At 35.9% G+C, this 18,638-nt stretch overlaps 1 protein-coding gene across 1 annotated transcript in view; it reads left to right on the top strand.

Moving 5' to 3' along the window:
- Nucleotides 1-8,637, top strand: part of MED13 (mediator complex subunit 13) — a 93,302-nt gene extending 84,665 nt beyond the window's left edge. The window contains exons 24-30 of the mRNA XM_081109403.1: nucleotides 965-1,107; nucleotides 1,821-1,979; nucleotides 2,096-2,281; nucleotides 4,114-4,256; nucleotides 5,619-5,792; nucleotides 6,686-6,786; nucleotides 7,547-8,637. Coding sequence (XP_080965529.1) covers nucleotides 965-1,107; nucleotides 1,821-1,979; nucleotides 2,096-2,281; nucleotides 4,114-4,256; nucleotides 5,619-5,792; nucleotides 6,686-6,786; nucleotides 7,547-7,679 — 1,039 coding nt within the window. The 3' untranslated portion in view covers nucleotides 7,680-8,637. The remainder of the gene's footprint in view (nucleotides 1-964; nucleotides 1,108-1,820; nucleotides 1,980-2,095; nucleotides 2,282-4,113; nucleotides 4,257-5,618; nucleotides 5,793-6,685; nucleotides 6,787-7,546) is intronic.
- The last annotated feature ends 10,001 nt before the right edge of the window (nucleotides 8,638-18,638 follow it).

The raw sequence follows: 18,638 nt of genomic DNA, 5'->3' as shown, positions 1-18,638 counted from the left end.
AATTTTATATTATTGGTTACAAAGATTTATTATTTTATAAACCATACAGCAGTACTTTATACATTTCCTTCACGTAATTTTGACTTTTTAAAATGGGATAGTTATACTAATTAAATGAGCTTTGGAACGAGTATTCTTACCTGTGAAGGATAAGCATAGAATAGAGGAAGAATAATATCACCTTTCCAATACAATGATAATCTTGCCATTTTACTGAAAGTAGAAGTTAGAGAAAGGTTACCTGGGTTCAAATCCCAATTCTGCCACTTAACGACTGTGTGATCTGGAGCCAGCCAAGCTACAGCTTGCTTCTCTGGGAGGATAAATGTGTTATACAGTTGTTAGGATGAAAATGAGGTATTACAAGTAAATTGGGTGTAATTTTTGGTACATAGTAAGTACTCAATAAATGGTAGCTACTGTTGCTCATGTTACCTATTTGCCTAAAAGAGGACATGCATGCAGAAACTCAATAACATTGTTTGGTTTGAGAAGTGTAGTGTTTTTTTTATATCCTTCAACTTAAAAGTGTAGAGCAAAGATTAACAAACTATAACTTGTGGGCCAAATCTGGCCACGTTCATTTAAGTATTATCTACGGCTGCTTTCATGCTGCAGCAACAGAGTTGAATTGTTATAACACAATCTTGATGGCCTACAAAACTTAAAATACTAGCTCTTTAAAGAAAAATTTTGCCAATCTCTGGTGTAGAGCAGTGTTTCTGATTAATTTTGATGCTTATGGATAACTTTGAATTCAGAGTTGTATATACTTTAATGTATGATAAAAAACCACAAACTAGCATGCCACCCCTATAATTTTACATATGTTCTTGCTTAGGACTTGTATAAAAGTTTCAAGCATTAAGGAACCAGGTTTTTTTTTTTTACAAATTTGAGCTCTTTTGAAATGTCATAAGAATTTTAGGCACATTTATGACTGTCTCTTTATTTTGCACAATAGAGCTCGTAGGAAAAAAGGATCTGCTAGAAGATTTGGTCTACAGAAACTTTGGGAATGGTGCTTAGGACTTGTACAAATGAGTTCATTACCATGGAGAGTTGTAATTGGCCGTCTAGGAAGGATTGGTCACGGAGAATTGAAAGGTAAAATTGTGCTTTTATTTTTTAGTACTTAGATTTCTGTTTTATGTTAATTCATACACTGTTCAGACCACATATAGGTATACTATGTACTTGATAAAATGCATACCTTATAAAAACGTTTTTTGTTACTGATTTTTGTTTTTAAAGAGGAACCACAGATGTCTAAGCCACAAATGGCTTAAGTCCAGATATAAAAGTATATTTTACAATATTACAACTTTAATATCAGTGTCATTACTACTATTTTTATTTTTCCTTTTTTTTATTATTCAACTTATCTTCTGTTCAGCAGATTCTAATTGATATTGATGTACATTAAAGCTAAGGTGATAAAGAATGTTGAGTAATATCACCAATAAGACGGTTTTGGCTTGATGATAACACTTATTTTAAAACCATTGTTTTCCTAGCCGGTTTGGCTCAGTGAATAGAGTGTTGGCCTGCAGACTGAAGGATCCTGGGTTCAATGCCTGCCAAGGGCATATGCCCGGATTGTGGGCTCTATCCCCAGTAGGGACGAGCAGGATGCAGCTGATCAATGATTCTCTCTCATCCTTGATGTTTCTTTCTCTCTCTCCCTTCCTCTCTGAAATCAATTAAAAAACATATATTTTTTAAAAAGTAGATAAAGCCATTATGTTTTAACTTTGGATCTGTAGGTTGTTAATAACAGTGTTACTTTAGATTATTATTTTTATTGTTGATACCCACAGATTGGAGCTGTTTGCTGAGTCGTCGAAATTTGCAGTCTCTAAGTAAAAGACTCAAAGACATGTGTAGAATGTGTTGTATATCTGCTGCCGACTCTCCCAGCATTCTCAGTGCTTGCTTGGTAGCAATGGAACCCCAAGGCTCTTTTGTTATTATGCCAGGTTAGCTACTTTAGTTTATATCAGAATTAATTCTTCATGCACTTAAGTTTCTAAATATTATGTAAAATTGATTCTTCATTTATTAAGAGAAAAAATACCTTTCATTTCCTTTCCAGATTCTGTGTCAACTGGTTCTGTATTTGGAAGAAGCACCACTCTAAATATGCAGACGTCTCAGCTAAATACCCCACAGGATACATCATGTACTCATATACTTGTATTCCCTACTTCTGCTTCTGTGCAAGTAGCTTCAGCTACTTATACCACTGAAAATTTGGACTTAGCTTTCAATCCTAACAATGGTAGGAGAATTAATCTTTAAAGGTTTTGCAAATATAAAAAGTCTTAATGATTGTTGCTGATTGTAGGCTGATTAATGTTCCCAACACATATCCATATCTTACGAATGTCCCTGAAACCTGTGAATGTGCCCTTATATGGCAAAACAATAGCAACAACAACAAAAAGGCTGCAGATGTGATTAAATTAAGGGTCTTGAGATGGAGAGATCCTGTGTTAGGTGGGTCCGAAATGCAATCATATGTATCCTTATAAAATGGAAGTTTGACTATCCACAAAAGAGGGGAAGGCCAAGTGATGCAAAGAGAGGGAAGCAAAGTCACAGAAAACCAATGCTACACTGCTGACTTTAAAGATGGAGGAAGGAGCCATGAGCCAGTGAGTACAGTTCTAGGTGCTGGAAAAGACAAAGAAACAGATCACCCTCTGGATCCTCTAGAAGCAGCAGAGGCCTGCTGCTTCCTTGATTTTGGCCTAATGACCAACACTTTGATTTCAGCCCAATAAAACCGAATTTGAACTTATGGACCCCAAACTGTTAGAGAATAAATGTGTGATGTTTTAAACTAACAAGTTTGTAATAGTTAGTTAAAGCAGCAACAGGAAACTAATATAACCATTCTTCCACCTTATTGATATCAGAACTGGTGCTATGAATTATCTCAAATATTTACTTATTTTAAAAGACAACATTGGTCATAAAATGTTTGTAGTTTTTTGCCTGTGCTGTTGAGTTATCTATATATATACTTTGCAGCTCATATTATATTATTTTCTATCTTGATTTGCCAAAATAGTATAGTAATTTATATGAATTGTAAGAGTAGGGATGTAACTTTTCTCAATGAGTTTATAGATTGCATTTGAGTAGAAGAAAAAAATAAATGATATTCTACTGTTGCTCTGAGTTATCCTAGAAGATGGCACATTTTTAAAGTCACAGTATGGGTATTCATTATTCTATTTTTGTGTGTGTGTTATACAGTAATTTGAATGTTTTACTTAATAGTAAAGAATAAGTGTATCAATCATGAGTAGTGTCATTTTAAGTACATTTTCATTTTCAGCATATTGTGTTTGCTTTGTAAGTTTCCTATTGCTGCTGTAACAAATTACCACATGCTTAGTGGCTTAAAATGACACACACTTATCTTACAGTTTTGGAAGTGAGAAGTACTACTGGGCTCAAGTCAAAGAGCCTGCAGGGTTGGTTCTTTCTGGAGTCTCTAAGAGACAGTCTCTTTCCTTGCCTTTGCCAGCTTTAGAGACCACTTGCATCTCTTGCTCATGGCCTTTATTTCCATCTTCAACATCAGCAGTATAATATCAGCACATCTCCTTCATTGACTAACCCTAGTGCCTCCCTGTTATTAGGGCCCCAGTGATTACAAGGACCACCTAAATAAGCAAGATTTATCTCCCCCTTTCAAGATCCTTAGCTTGGTCATATCTGTGAAATGTTTTAAAAAGTATATTTTTATTGGTTTCAGAGAGTGGGAGAGAGAAATAGAAACATCAGTGATGAGAAAAAAAATCATTGATCAGCTGCCTCCTGCACACCTCCTACTGGGAATCGAGCCTGAAACCCAGACATATGCCCTGACGGGGAATCAAACCATGACCTCCTGATTCATGAGTTGAAGCTCAACCACTGAGTCACACCAATGGGGCTGCATAATTATTTTTTATGTATAATTATTTAAATGGCTCTCAGCACAATAATTGACACACAGAAGGCACTCAGTAGATGTTGGTTAAATTAATTTTAACTCTCTCCTATAGATAACCATGAGATGAAAAATGAAGTACTTAATCTTTTTTCTTTGTCTTATAGCAGATGGAATGGGTTTCTTTGATTTGTTAGACACAGCAGATGATCTTGACCCTGATATCATTAATATTATTCCTGCCTCTCCAACGGGGTCTCCTGTACATTCTCCAGGATCTCATTACCCCCATGGAGTTGATGCTGGCAAGGTAACCCTATTATAAAAGTTCAGTTTATCTAAATGTCATTCATTAACTTAGTAATGAATTGATTCATGAAATAGAGTCCTGTTTTTCCCTTGTTTAAATTAGCAAATAGTGAAATTAACAGTACATTCATGCATTTCTGCTCTTTGAATTATACATTATTAAGGCAGAGGGCGTCTCTGCAGCTCTGCTTTTCCTGACTTTATATTTTCTAGACTACTTTTCATTAATCCTTCTTTTGTATTTTTCCTGCCACTTCACCGTAGCTTCTACTCAGGTCTAGGACTGGATTATCTCTGAGAATCAATATATAGTTCTAAGAGCTGCTCTTCATATCAGGGCTGTAACAAGCAACATAATAGAAATACTAATTTTCTCATAAGAACAGAAAAAACACTGACTACCTTGCTTCCCAAACTGTTTATTTTTAGCAGACTATTTTTTCTTTCTGTTTGAACTGAAAACTAATTGGGCTTCATTTGACTAACATCTTTAAGTGAAATTATATGTAGTAGTGGTTTGACTATTTTAGTATATATATGTTTAGAACCTGCCTTTTAAAAATAAAGATCTTTGTCCAGTCTTCTTACCTGCTTTTTAATTGAAAAGAAATGAGATTATTAAAAAAATATATATGAGATAAAGCACCAATAATTTCACCACTTTAATAAGACCATTTTTACTTTTAGCAAATTAGCTTCCAGATGTATTTATATTGTAGCTTTCAAGAAGTATATCAGCTTTTTAATATTGCATTGTTGTTTTAGCATAATTTGTTATATCATTCCCAAAATGTTGGATATTGAAGTTATTTTTTTCTGTTATAAGCAATGTTGCAATGAACGTCTTTATGCATATCACTTTTTCTTTTTACCTATTGCCTTAAAATGAATACCAAGAAATACATTGACTAATCCAAAGGCTATGAACATCACTTAGTAGCTATCTCCTCGTGTTGTCATAATGTTTTTCAAAACATTATTAATTGTATTTTATAGGTAGTGCTAGATGAACAAGCTAAATTTTATCACCTTTTGGATGGGGTTTGGTGGTCAGGAATTAGTTGAAGGAGTTTTAGGAAATAATGCAGAAATTTCATTGATCATTTTGTATTTTTCAGTCAGTTACAAAGAGTTACATACACACAAACTCTGAACATATTTCCTTATGCAACTGTTAAGACTCATTCTTTTAATGGTATTACTAATTATGATACTCTTACTAATAAGTACTAGAAATTTTAAAAAATACCCTTCAGCATTTTAAAAAATTGAAGTGATTGATTTTCATAAGCCATTCTGTATTTATATCTAATGCCTAGATATATCAAATGAACTAACACACTTGTAATTTTGTCTTTTTAAGGGTCTGGGTACTGATCGGCTACTTTCAACAGAGTCTCATGATGAAGTAACTAATATTCTTCAGCAACCATTGGCCCTTGGTTACTTTGTATCAACTGCCAAAGCAGGTCCCTTACCTGACTGGTTCTGGTCAGCATGTCCTCAAGCACAATATCAGTGTCCCCTTTTTCTTAAGGTATTGCCATTTCTATGCTAGTTCCTAAATAATGCTCATTGTTGGTTTACATTCTAAGAAATATAAAAGTGGCTTTTTGAAACCTTGTAGCTTTTGTCTAAGGTCTTATATGCATTGCCACATTTGACTTTACACAAGATCACCAAAAGAGTTATCTCATTATGAAATAATTCTAATTTTTAAATGCATATTAAGTTTGAACTTTTTTTTAAGTTTGAACTTTTAATCTTAAACTTCTGGGATGCTTGCTCATATTATTATTATATTATGATTATTTTTAAATAATTCTTTATTGTTGAACTCGTATTACTTTTAACAGACATCTGAAGTTTAGAGCTAGGGAGAAAACTTATATTACCAGAATTTGGTTTTCAAGACAAAATAAATCCGTTGGATTTTTCAAATATCTCCTTGTTCTTGCCTTGACTGTTCCAAATCTGTCTTCCTATAGTGTTAAAATAAAGAAGTTATTTTAACTAAGGAAAAAAAGATTTATAACTTTGTAAGTAAAATATTTGCATATGCTTGACTCCTGTTAACTTCTTTCAGTGCTACATCTAGGTATATCTATATAGGCTTAAGTTCTATATAACCTAGATACAAACTGTACTGAGGTTTATCAGTTTAGTGCTTCCTTAAACATTTACTTTACACATCTAGTCAGGTTACACTTAGAAAATAATTGGAAATCCTTTCTTTTTTTTAAGATTATCATGTCTAAAAAACAATAAAGCTGAAGAAAAGGAAGTAAGGTTTGATATAAATTACTACTGTAATGAATTAAACAAAAAGAAGCATTTTTATATTCCTTGTGTAGGTCTAAAATGTATCTCATCAAGGCAGACACCTTGGTTTTTTCCTTTGGCTGATATCCTGTTACTTGTTATTTTTAGGCCTCTTTGCACCTCCATGTGCCTTCAGTGCAATCTGACGAGCTGCTTCACAGTAAAGACTCCCACCCACTTGACTCAAATCAGACTTCAGATGTCCTCAGGTACAGCTCTTTTTTACCATTAGGTGTTCTCTCCAGTATTGATCCTTATATATTTTTCTTGGGTCTTGAGATAAATCAGTGATGGTGAACCTTTTGAGCTGGGCGTGTCAGCATTTTGAAAAACCCTAACTTAACTCTGGTGCCGTGTCACATATAGAAATTTTTTGATATTTGCAACCATAGTAAAACAAAGACTTATATTTTTGATATTTATTTTATATATTTAAATGCCATTTAATGAAGAAAAATCAACCAAAAAAATAAGTTCGCGTGTCACCTCTGACACACGTGTCATAGGTTCGCCATTACTGAGATAAATGATACCATTCAGAATGAGTGTTTTTTCTTGTTAACACATGTGATCTACTTTAGAGTAATTTTTATGAAGTACTCTAATCTCCCCAAGGACTCACTATTCCATAACTTCCACTTTTTTAAAAAATGTTTTTATTGATTTCAGAGAGAGGAAAGAAGAGGGGGAGAGGGGTAGAAACATTAATGATGAAAGATAATCATTCATCGGCTGCCTCCTCCACGACCCCCACTGGGGAACAAGCCCAAAACCTGGGCATATGCCATGACCAGGAATCGAACCATGACTTCCTGGTTCATAGGTCAACACTCAACCACAAAGCCACACTGGTTGGTTCCATCTTTTTTTTTAAGTTACTTTGAATCTTAAGATGCCATAATTGGAAACTGCTCCCAAAATCTACAGTATAAATAAATACTCGACTTAAATAGTTTATTTGCTTTTCAGGTTTGTTTTGGAACAGTACAATGCACTCTCCTGGCTAACCTGTGACCCTGCGATCCAGGACAGACGCTCATGTCTCCCAATTCATTTTGTGGTGCTGAATCAGTTATATAACTTTATCATGAATATGCTGTGATCTTCATTTGATGGAACTGTGCAAGGAAATAACAAGGAAAAGACATTTGCTGCAAGATTAAGTTACAGTTATCTTCTCACTGAAAGTCATTTGTGATAGGGTCTAATTCTTATTACTTCAACAAATATTGTTTTGACTTGGGGGAGGGGCTATAACCCTGCTATTTTTCATTGACTATATTGAACTCTTTAGGGTGATGACTGATCATACAAAACGTATTATAACATTTTCGTAGCAAAATTAACCTTTTTTTTTCCAGTCACAGTATTTGTGAAAAGTAATGAGCCATAGTACCCAGTCATGTTAAATGAATAATAAAAGCATGGAGAGGAAACAAGGAACAATGAATTTCAACATATGGTTTCAGAACATCAAGATGTTCTTGTATTGGAGTATAGTATCTAGTATTCAAAATGCCTGCATCTCTTATTTATTGTAAGTTTTTAAATGTATAAATTGTCTTATATTTCTTAACCTCTTTTATAAAAATTTTCCTAGAAGGTTTATACTGCCTTCTTGCTTTAAAGCAATTGGTCTAAAATATATGTAATCGTCTTAATTAAAAAGTTGCAGTAGGGTTGCTTTTAGAGTATTATTTTTTTGTAAGGGGTGGGTGGGACAGTAAATTTGTATTGTCTTGATGTACAGTTTAATGGGAATAGAGGGGGAATAATGTCCATACCATTGTGTGTGGAGGATTTACAGCTAAGCTGTAGTTGCAGAGTACATGTACAGTAATGAAGTTCACTGTGTTTATAAATTGAAAAGGTACCAGGTCTTACAGCATTTTATATATCACACCTTTACAGAATAACATGATGGCAATATACAAGTGATATTGTTAAGTGGTTTAATTTAGAATAAAATGAGAAATCTTCAGTTATATTTTGTACTATGGTTTAGGGCTATGACTAATATTTCAGGCCATTTCCAGTGGGGAAAAAAAACTTAGTTTTACAAGAAAAACATTTGCTACTGAATGCTTAAACTAATTTTGGTGTTTCATGTTACATGCTTAAATTTTTTTCAGTTTTAACAGTGGCACATCTAGGCATGGGAATATTATTAATTATGAAAATTATCTTCAGGATCTGCTATAAGGTTGAAATTTAGCCCAGCTCTAGGCATTTTACAAATTATTTTAAGAGCAGTCACTCTTGATTGTTTGACTTTTTTTTTTTTTTTTAAATTAAAGATTGGGAATGTGTGTGAGAGTATGCATATGTATGGGTGTGTGTGTGTGCAATCAAACTGTGGTGTAAATAGATTCTCAGTGAATTCTGGTATTCAGACTCTATTTCACTAGTTAAAAACCATTTTCTAAACTTAACCTGTTTGTTTCCCCTTTGCCTTTTATTTATTTAATTTTCTTGGTTTGGAGATGACAGTCCCAAACACCAGAGTCTGTACTTTTCTATAACACAGTTCAGATTAAGGCAGGACATATGTCAAGGAGGTTCTCACCTCCCTAAAGAAGGGACTTGAATTTTAGGGACTTTAATTCACCCCTTCCTTCGATACAGCTTTCCCCCTTCTTGTTTGCACATGCCAAGATAATTGCTTCTATGCAGGCTTTACCCCCTTGAAAAATCCTTTCTACAGTGCTGCTCACAAGAGAGTCCAAGTTAGCCTCCTACCTGTGCTGCTGACTTGAATTCACAGTCGCCAAGTCTACCTATCTTTCTTGGAAACAGTCTAGCAAAATTCCGGATTTATAAGTTCACTAATTCTCTACAAGGACAAAATCAATTGTATTTACAAAGCAGTAATTCGGTATGTTTTATTTTATTTTATTTTTTACTGAAACATTTTGTAAATTCTATATGCTTAGCTTAAATATCACTTTCTTATGAACAATATAACTTCTTCAAATTGTGTATATTAAAATATTAACAGGTCTTTTTTTCTATAAAGAAAACACAATTAGTGACAAAGATTTTTCAATCATTTTTTCAAAATTATGCAATCCCAATGGATATCCCAGCATATTTTGAAATTAAAATTTAAAGATCACATCTCTGCATTCATTTTTAAATTATGCTCACACACTAAGGATTATGTTGCATGTTTATTCTATACTTTAAAAAAACTTGTCTGAGATTTGAAGGAAAAGATGCTTATTTGGAATTTCTATGAAAAGAGTATCCTTTTTTATATACTTAGCACAATAGTAACTTTTAAAAATAGAAGCTATATTCTCAGTTGTTTAAAATTACTAGCCTTTAGTAACCACATCTCAGTTTGAAAATAGATTTTTAAAAAATTATTCCCTGACAGTTTCTTTTATATGGAGCCATAAGGAATGAACCCAGTATACAATTCCTTTTTATTTGGGAATCAGGGAGTAGTTCCTAAATATACAGGATTTACTGATATGTTTTTCTTCCTTTCATATATGAGTTCACACTCAAATAGAGAATTATTAAATAGCCATTAGAAAAGGTCGGAGACTTATTTCGGAAAAAAAAAAAAAAGCCTTTTATGCAGGATGATGGATCTAACTTACTAATGTACTGCCACAGACAAGTGTAGGCTGTTTTGTTTTGTTTAAATAGGTAAGCAAAATAATACGCTTCATACCAGTTGATCAGCAACACCTTGACTTCCTTGTTACAGTGCTAATATCTGTTTTTTTGTGCTGTTATCCATTATAAAGCAGGGTGGAATTCCAGTATTTTGGCATTTCAAAAGATTACTTACATTATGTCTGCTTCCAGCCAGTGAGAAACATCTAGCCATACCTTTCTTATGCAAGCCATTCAGTTATCAGGACTGTGAATTAACACTGTATGAATAAATTTCTGTACACCTTATTGTTTGGCCAGAAGGCCACCAAGTGTACTTATATGTAATCCTTAAATTTTAAAGTAGTTGTAATTTTTAATCTTTCTAAACTTTTCTTAAACCACTAAAATTAAGCTCTTACTACTTAGTCAACTATCCTCAGCTGTATTCCTACTCAATTGTCAGTATGGCACAGATTACTGTATTAAAATATTCTCCTTTTGTCTTCATATTTACCTTCTGAGGTAACTTTTTTAACTTAATGTGTTACTACAAAGATTTGCAGATCTTTAATCAAGCACTATGTTAATACTGTAATATCAAAATACTATGTTGCATTATTTAAAATGTTCAAATTGAATACATTAAAAGGAAGTTTTTAAATGCTGTTGCATCATATAATTTGCCTCTCATCCACTATAGCATTGCATATCAGTCTGTTAATACATTTAATGTGCATGAGTGATGTTTTAGTCTGGGTTTCCTCTTAAGATTTTAGTTTGTCTAAATTAAAGAAAAATGTTTTTGACATATTTTTTGTCCCATCCCCCAAATCAGCTGGAAATCTTAACCTTTTGGGATTTTCTTGGTGTTTTATGGGCCCAGAACTGTGGTTTAAATTTATATATATGTTTTCTTTTTTGTGGAGTATGAAGTAAAAAACTGGATTTGGGACCTAAAATACTCCTCAGGTTGATGTATTCATAAAGTTTTAAAATAGATTTAGTTTTCAAAGTAAACTGGATTTGTGGACCTTAGAGTTACTGAATTTAAACTACAAATTGTAACATCATTACTGGACATGTGTCAGCATCAACTCAAAATAACTTGGTCACTTTATGAAGGGACGTTTTAAAGTTGTTTAGCAGTGACACCTAATATGGTCCAGTTGCTTTTTTTTTTTTTTTTAAAGTGACAAAAAAAGAATAAGGAACAAACACTATTGCTGCCGAATGCCATAACACTGAGTTGTATAAATTGTGATTGAGGAAATGAAAAGATTTATACTTTTAAAAAAAACACAAAAAAAACAAAACTTCAAATGGAATAAATTATTCATGAAGCCTTCATTGTGGTGTCTCATTCTGTTGAAAATATCTCTAAAGTTTGTGTGAAAATCAGGAGCAGTATTACTTTTTTTTTGTCATTTATAAATGGAAAGGAGCAACCTAAAAACTGATTAATGGACTTTTAACTTCTCCATCTTAAGTATTTTATTTTTTTGTTAATCCTCACCCAAGGATTTTTTTTCTATTACTTTTTAAAGAGAGTGGATGAGAAGGAGGGATGGGGGAGAGAGAGGAACATAGATTAGTGGCCTCCTGTTTGGACCTGGGAGGGAACCCGAAACCCAGGTATGTGCCCTTTGATGGGGAATTGAACCCGCAACCTTTTGGTGTGAGGGCTGACCTAACCACTGGACCACACTGGCCAGGGCTGAAGTATTTAATTTTAGAAACTATTTTAATCATATATCAATGTTAAATATATAGGAAAATTATATATACATGTGCATACTAATTCCTTTAGGCTGATTAGTTTAATAACCAGTTTTCTAATTGAAAAGTTACCTTCGAATATTTAAAGCATAGCTCTGTCCTATTTTTTTTTAAATCACAAATGTTTTTGAAGCAAGAGTGTTGTTCAGATATGAACAATCGATTAAAAATAGCTCTGTCTTTTTTTGTTGTTGTTCTCTGTCCATTTTGTCTAAGCAGCTATCCTATATAATAAAAGAGTAATATGCAAATTGACCAAATGGTGGAATGACCAGAACACCCGCGGCCCCTTGCTTCAGTCGGCCTGCTCCCAATGGCCACCATCGGGGGCCGGCCGGCTGAACCCCACTAGTGTGCAAATTCGTGCACCAGGACTCTAGTCCTCCTACATAATAAAAGCCTGATATGCAAATTGACCGAATGACCAGCGGAACGACCAGTTGCTGTGACACGCACTGACCATCAGGGGGCAGACGCTCAATGCAGGAGCTGCCCCCAGCCCGCAGGTCCCAGGCCAGCCAAGGTGAGTGGCAGCAGGGCCTCCCCCCACCCCCCTGCTCACCCCACAGAGGAAATTGACTGGTGGCAGCAGGGTGATGGGGGGGGGGGGGCAGGGCTGGCCGGCGAGCTTGCAGTGCTGTTCCCCCCAATCGCCCCACTGGTCACCTCTAAGATGGGTGCCAGCAGGGGCCCTCCGACCACCCTGTCAGTCACCCCGCAGAGGGAGGAAACTGGCAGCGGTGGCGGGTAGGACAGGGCTGGTGAGTGGGTGGTGCCAGGCCAGCCAAGGCAGGTGCCAGCAGGGGGCCCCTGATCACCCTGCTGGTTGCTCCACAGATCTGCCCTGATCGCCTGGCCAGGCCTAGGGACCCTACCCATGCAGAAGTTTTGTGCACCAGGCTTCTAGTTTTAAATATTTTTTTGTCAAACTTAAGCTAAGGACAAATTCCAAAACTGTCATTTTAAAATAGTTTCTGCCAACAGAATTTTAAAAAGAATTCTTTAAAAGGATGTACACTGAGTGGCCAGATTATTATGACCATCTGACATTTGTAGGCAAATTAGCTATAATTATGCGCTGAAGTTGCTAAAGCGCCAGACCATTATAAATAGGGAAGCAGGTTGTTTACCACGACAGTAGAAGTGATTATTTTTCTGAATATATGGGTAAACAATGCGATTTAACAGCCTTTGAACATAGGAGACTATATATATATATATGTATATACACACACACACACTCAGTGGCCATATTATTATGACCACCCCATCAGTACTTCGTTGGGCCACCTTTTACCTTCAATACTGCGACAATTCTTGGCATTGACTCCACGAGATGTTGAAAGGTGATGCGAGGAATCTGACACCATGCCTGATGAATAGCACTGTCTAGTTCTGTGAGATTTGATGGTTGTGGAACCAGCTGCCTGATGGCTCTTTTAACTTTGTCCCACAAATGCTCAATTGGATTGAGATCTGGTGATTGTGAGGGCCACCTAAGCAAGGTAAAGTCTCCCTCATGTTCTTGAAACCACTCCTGCACAATATGAGCACCGTGGCATGGTGCACTGTCTTGTTGGAAGAAGCCATCCCCATTGTGATACGCCATCAACATGATAGATGAACTTGATCAGCAACGATACTTAGATATGTTGTGCTATTCAGACATTGTTCCACACGAATTAAAGGGCCCAAGTCATGCCAGGAAAATATGCCCTGAACCGTAACACTGCCCCCACCAGCTAGAAGGGTTGTACTCACGCATGTGGGGTGCATGCTTTCATGCTTTTTCCACCAAATTCTCACTCTGCCATCTGCAGACCACATGACTTTTTTCCAATGCTCGACTGTCCAATCCTTGTGCTCCTGTGCAAATTGGAGACGTTTTATCTTGGTAACTGTAGACAGCAAAGGTGTTCGAATAGGCCTTTGGCTTCCATATCCCATACGATGCAGTGAACGGCTAATTTGCCTACAAACATCAGGTGGTCATAATAATCTGGCACTCAGTGTATACATTATGTTGTCACAACTTTTAATTATTTTCTGTCTCACAGTTTATATTCTGTTTTTTCTTTTTTTTTTTACTATAGTGTCTGACTAAAAATAACTATGCAAATCAAGCTTTTTTCTTGGGGGGGGGGGCGGTGGTATTCACTTGTACAACTAGGTGTAATCTTTCTGTACTGTTTGTAGTTTTCAGTATTGAATACCAAGCTCTGAAAAATCTTATTGAGTGGCTTACTAAAGGAAGGAAATAAGTTTTTTCCTTTAAAAGCGAAACCAAATGCTTGTTTGTACTATGCATAAGGTATTGATACTTGGTAAGAATTCAACCTGCTTAGAGATAGACATGTTGCCTACATTAAGCAAATAAAGTTTTTAAAAACATATATTTTTTTCATTTTAGAGAGCAGAAGGAAAAGAAACATTAAACGGCTGCCTCCTGCACACCCCACATGGGGATCGAGCCTGCAACCCAGGCATGTACCCTGACTGGAAATGGAATACTGACCTCCTGCTTTGATGCTCAACCACTGAGCCACACTGGCTGGGCACAAATACATTATGACCCATTCTGCCACATCTTGGCGAAACCCAAGGCTTAAAGCTCAAAATGCTAGTTAATCCCTTTCCTGTAATATTTAAAAGAAAACAAAACACATTTTTATTGATTTCAGAGAGGGAGGGAGAGGGGGAGAGAGAGAAACATCAATGATGAAAGAGAATCATTGATTGGCTGCCTCCTGCATGCTCCACACTGGGGATCGAGCCCACAACCCAGGTATGTGCCCTGACCGGGAATGAAACCATAACCTCCTGGTTCATGGGTCGATCCTCAACCACTGAGTCACATTGGCCGGGCTCCTGTAATCTTTTCTTACCAAATTTCCTGTCAGATTTCTCCATGTGATTTAAGAACTACAGATTAAGAGGTAAAACTCTGAAATATGGCGAACATTTTAAAATGTTCTAGAAGGAATTAGTATATTGGAAATTCTCTTGACCTCTTAATACCAGTAGCATATTATGTACATAGATCTATGTATTTGTTAATTTGTTGAGGTGACTTGAAATAGTATCAGATTATTACTCAAAGTATACATACATTTACCACACTACTAGAATCAAAATTACAATATGTTCTGACAATTTTTTTAAACATGTTTTATTGATTTTTTACAGAGAGGAAGGGAGAGGGATAGAGAGCTAGAAACATCAATGAGAGAGAAACATCGATCAGCTTCCTCCTGCACATGCCCCACTGGGGATGTGCCCGCAACCAAGGTACATGCCCTTGACCGGAATCAAACTTGGGACCCTTCAGTCCGCAGGCCGACGCTCTATTCACTGAGCCAAACCGGTTAGGGCTGTTCTGACAATTTTGATCTGTTTAATGGTTTTATCAAAATATGCACGAGACAGAATTGTTACAATCAGAAATGTTAAAAATATTTGGAGTATATGGTAGTTTTTTAAGAATATAGAAGCAGAACATCCACTTTAGAAGTGCAGTTTGAACTTTACTCAAACCATTTAGGATAAATAACTTTTGAAATATTACAGTTTCTAGAGAAACATTGACATTTAGTAGGAAGCACCTCTTCAGCATGTTAAGTAAAATGTCCAGGCTTTGCTTACTAACAAGGTATAAAGGGTATATTGCTCTATTAACAACTGGATCAGATAAGTCAGTCCCCCACATCCCTGAGTTATTTGAAGGTTTCCATATAAGCAAAAACAAAAAAGGAAGAGAATCCAACATGAGTTTGGTATTACACTTAAATCATTAATTCAACGAACCAATATTAAGTGACATACTATACTAAGGGCAAAGAAATAAAATATAGCTCTTGCCCTCAAAGTAAGTACTTTCTGGTGGGAGAGACAGTCATGTATGTACTAACAATTACAGTGTGATATGTGAAGTACTATGATGGAAGGAAAGTAAAGGGTGGCTTGGGAGCATTGAAGGAGGATGCTCGAATCTAATGAAGAGACAGGTAGTTTGCCAGGGAAAGATTTCTTAGCAAGGGAACACTTCAACTTAAAAGATACATAGGAGCCTCAGCTGTTTTGGCTCAATGGATAGAGCATCAGCCTGTGGACTGAAGGATCCTGGGGTTGATTCTGGTCAAGGGCACATGCCCGGGTTGCAGGCTCGATCCCCAGTAGGGGGCATGCAGGAGGCAGCCAATCAATGATTCTCATCATTGATGTTTCTCTCTCTCTCCCTCTCTGAAATCAATAAAAATATATTTTTAAAAAAGAACAGAGACATAAAGAGAATAAAAGGCATGCCACACAGAAGGAACAGTGAATAACATGAAGGATTTGGGAAACAAGCAGCTGAAAGTCACTAAAATGTAGGCACCATGGTGGGATATTGGCCATCGTCCAGGCCAGAGAGAAGTCAGACCATGAAAAACTCTGCCTTTTGAGTGCCACGTTAAAAAAATCAACACTATCTCCAAGCAGGGGAGTGTGTTAGTAGTTGGGGTGATTTCTTTATTTTGCTTCTATTGATTTTATTGGGGTGACATTGGTTGATTAAAGTAGTTGGGTGATTTCTTAATAGTTAAAAATCATAACCAAAGAGGCTTGATTAGTGGAGGCTATATCAGTCTGGAGGTCTCTAATGCTATACTATAGAACTTGGCCGGACACTATTCTCTTCAACATTTATCCATAAAATTAATGAAGATATGAACTGTTTGCCAAAGCAGATAGCCAGTGTAGAAGGAGATCAAAACATCTTGACAGGCTGAAACAATGGAAGAAATCTTTCAAGATAAAAGAGGCCCGTTGAGAGAACGAGCTAGATGTCTCCTGAGATCCTTTTACTTTTGAAATTCTGTGATTCTATTTCCAAAGAACATTGGTCCTCCTTTCAATACCTTCATCTTCTAATTTCCTTAAGTTCATTTACTCAGCAATAATCTACATAAAAGCACCCAGTATTCCTGAAACATAGTAGGTAACGTCTTTTTGTTTTTTCTTTTTTCCCCCCGTCTGATTAAAAAGTAGTTCAAGTAGAAAACAGTAAGTCAAAGCAAGCCATTCAGAGGTTTACTTCATCCAGGAAGGAGTCTTCTCTTTCAACCTAAAAGTATAGGAACCACACTATATGTTTCATCAAACCTAAGACACCAGCAATTGTAAGACTTTATTTTATGTGTCACTAAAAATAAAATGCTGCTAGGTACAATTTAACACTATTGATTTTAAGACATCCCAATTTCAGAGAGATTAAAATGTGAAAAAAATAATCACAGAATTGATGAAATACATTTTTATGTGGACAGAAATGGTAATGAACCTCAGTGCAATATTGGTCTTAAAAAGGGATAATTATCACAAAAGGGTGAAGCAAATACATAAGAATCTCCACTGATAATCTAAGGTTTTGTGTTTTATAGGCAACTAAATGTTTGGGCTAATTTGTAGCATTATTTGCCATTCTAGAAGTTTCTGAATCTGCCTAATTGAAAATGTGGGCTGCAACACCTTTATAAATTGATTGTAGTACAGTTAGGTAATCAATCTCAGAGAAAGCAGCTCTAAAACTCAAAAGTTTTAGAGTAAGTCTTTTTCACTAGGGTGTCTGTGTTTCTCTGTGATTGTCAAAATGATTTCATTGGCAAACATTACAATGCAGATTTGGAAGACTTGCTGACGAAGTGGCTATTTGGGGGAGAGGCTGGAGTCTAGGATGACTTACAGGTTTCTGGTTTGAGCAACTCTGGGTGGTGGTGATACTGAGATTAGAATTGGAAGAGAAGAAAAAAAGAAAACAAGTGTCAGCACTTGTCACCATCACACTCTCGCTACCTTGTTCAGGCTAGACACGATTTGCTGTTCTCTGTTGATCAAGATGGATCTGCATGTTGTTTCTCCATTAATGATTTCAGGATCATAAACAATTAGATTTAAAGAGATCTTAAAAATCAGTTTACATCCACCTGCTCTTCTATTGTTCCCCCAAATCAGTGTTTGAATTACTCTTCCTGTGAAATAACCATCCACAAGGGAGATTAAATTGCTTGACCTCTCTCAATTTCCACAATTTTAAAATGGAGAATATTATCTACCTCTGAGAATTAAATCTGATAATAGCTATAAAGTACTAGTGCCTAGCAAGTGTTCAATAAATAACTCCTTAATAAACATCAGCTTAAAAATAACAATATTATAGTTATATAATCAATTTGTATGTAGTGACCAGCAATTTAAAGTAGAACGGAATACATTACATGTAGTATGTGTATTATTTCATAAGATACCTGTTTCCATTTAAATGTGGGTACATATGCATATGTGTCTTTTGAGGCACAGTGTGGAATGTATTACTGTGGGACAGGTGGGAAAAAGTCTTGAGAAACACTGCAACACGTTAGTTCATTTCTTCCTTTGCTGATTTTTCATGTTGAAAGCAGACATTATTATTATTACTTGTGTTGTTGTTAATACCCGAGGATTTTTTTCACATTGATTTTCAGAGAGAGTGGAGGGAGAGAGAGAAACATCCATGTGAGAGACACATTGACTGGTTGCTTCCCATACTCCTCCTGGGGTGGAAGCCCCAATCCAGTTCTGTGCCCTGGAACTGAATCCAACCCGGACCCTCTGGTGTGCGGGCAGACACTCTAACCATCGAGCAACCCGGCCGGAGCAC

This window comes from Myotis nattereri (assembly GCF_964212035.1).
Source record: "Myotis nattereri genome assembly, chromosome: 16".
NCBI lineage: Eukaryota > Metazoa > Chordata > Mammalia > Chiroptera > Vespertilionidae > Myotis > Myotis nattereri.
Note: the sequence above shows the minus strand (reverse complement) of the source record. Positions and strands in the feature narration are given on the sequence as shown.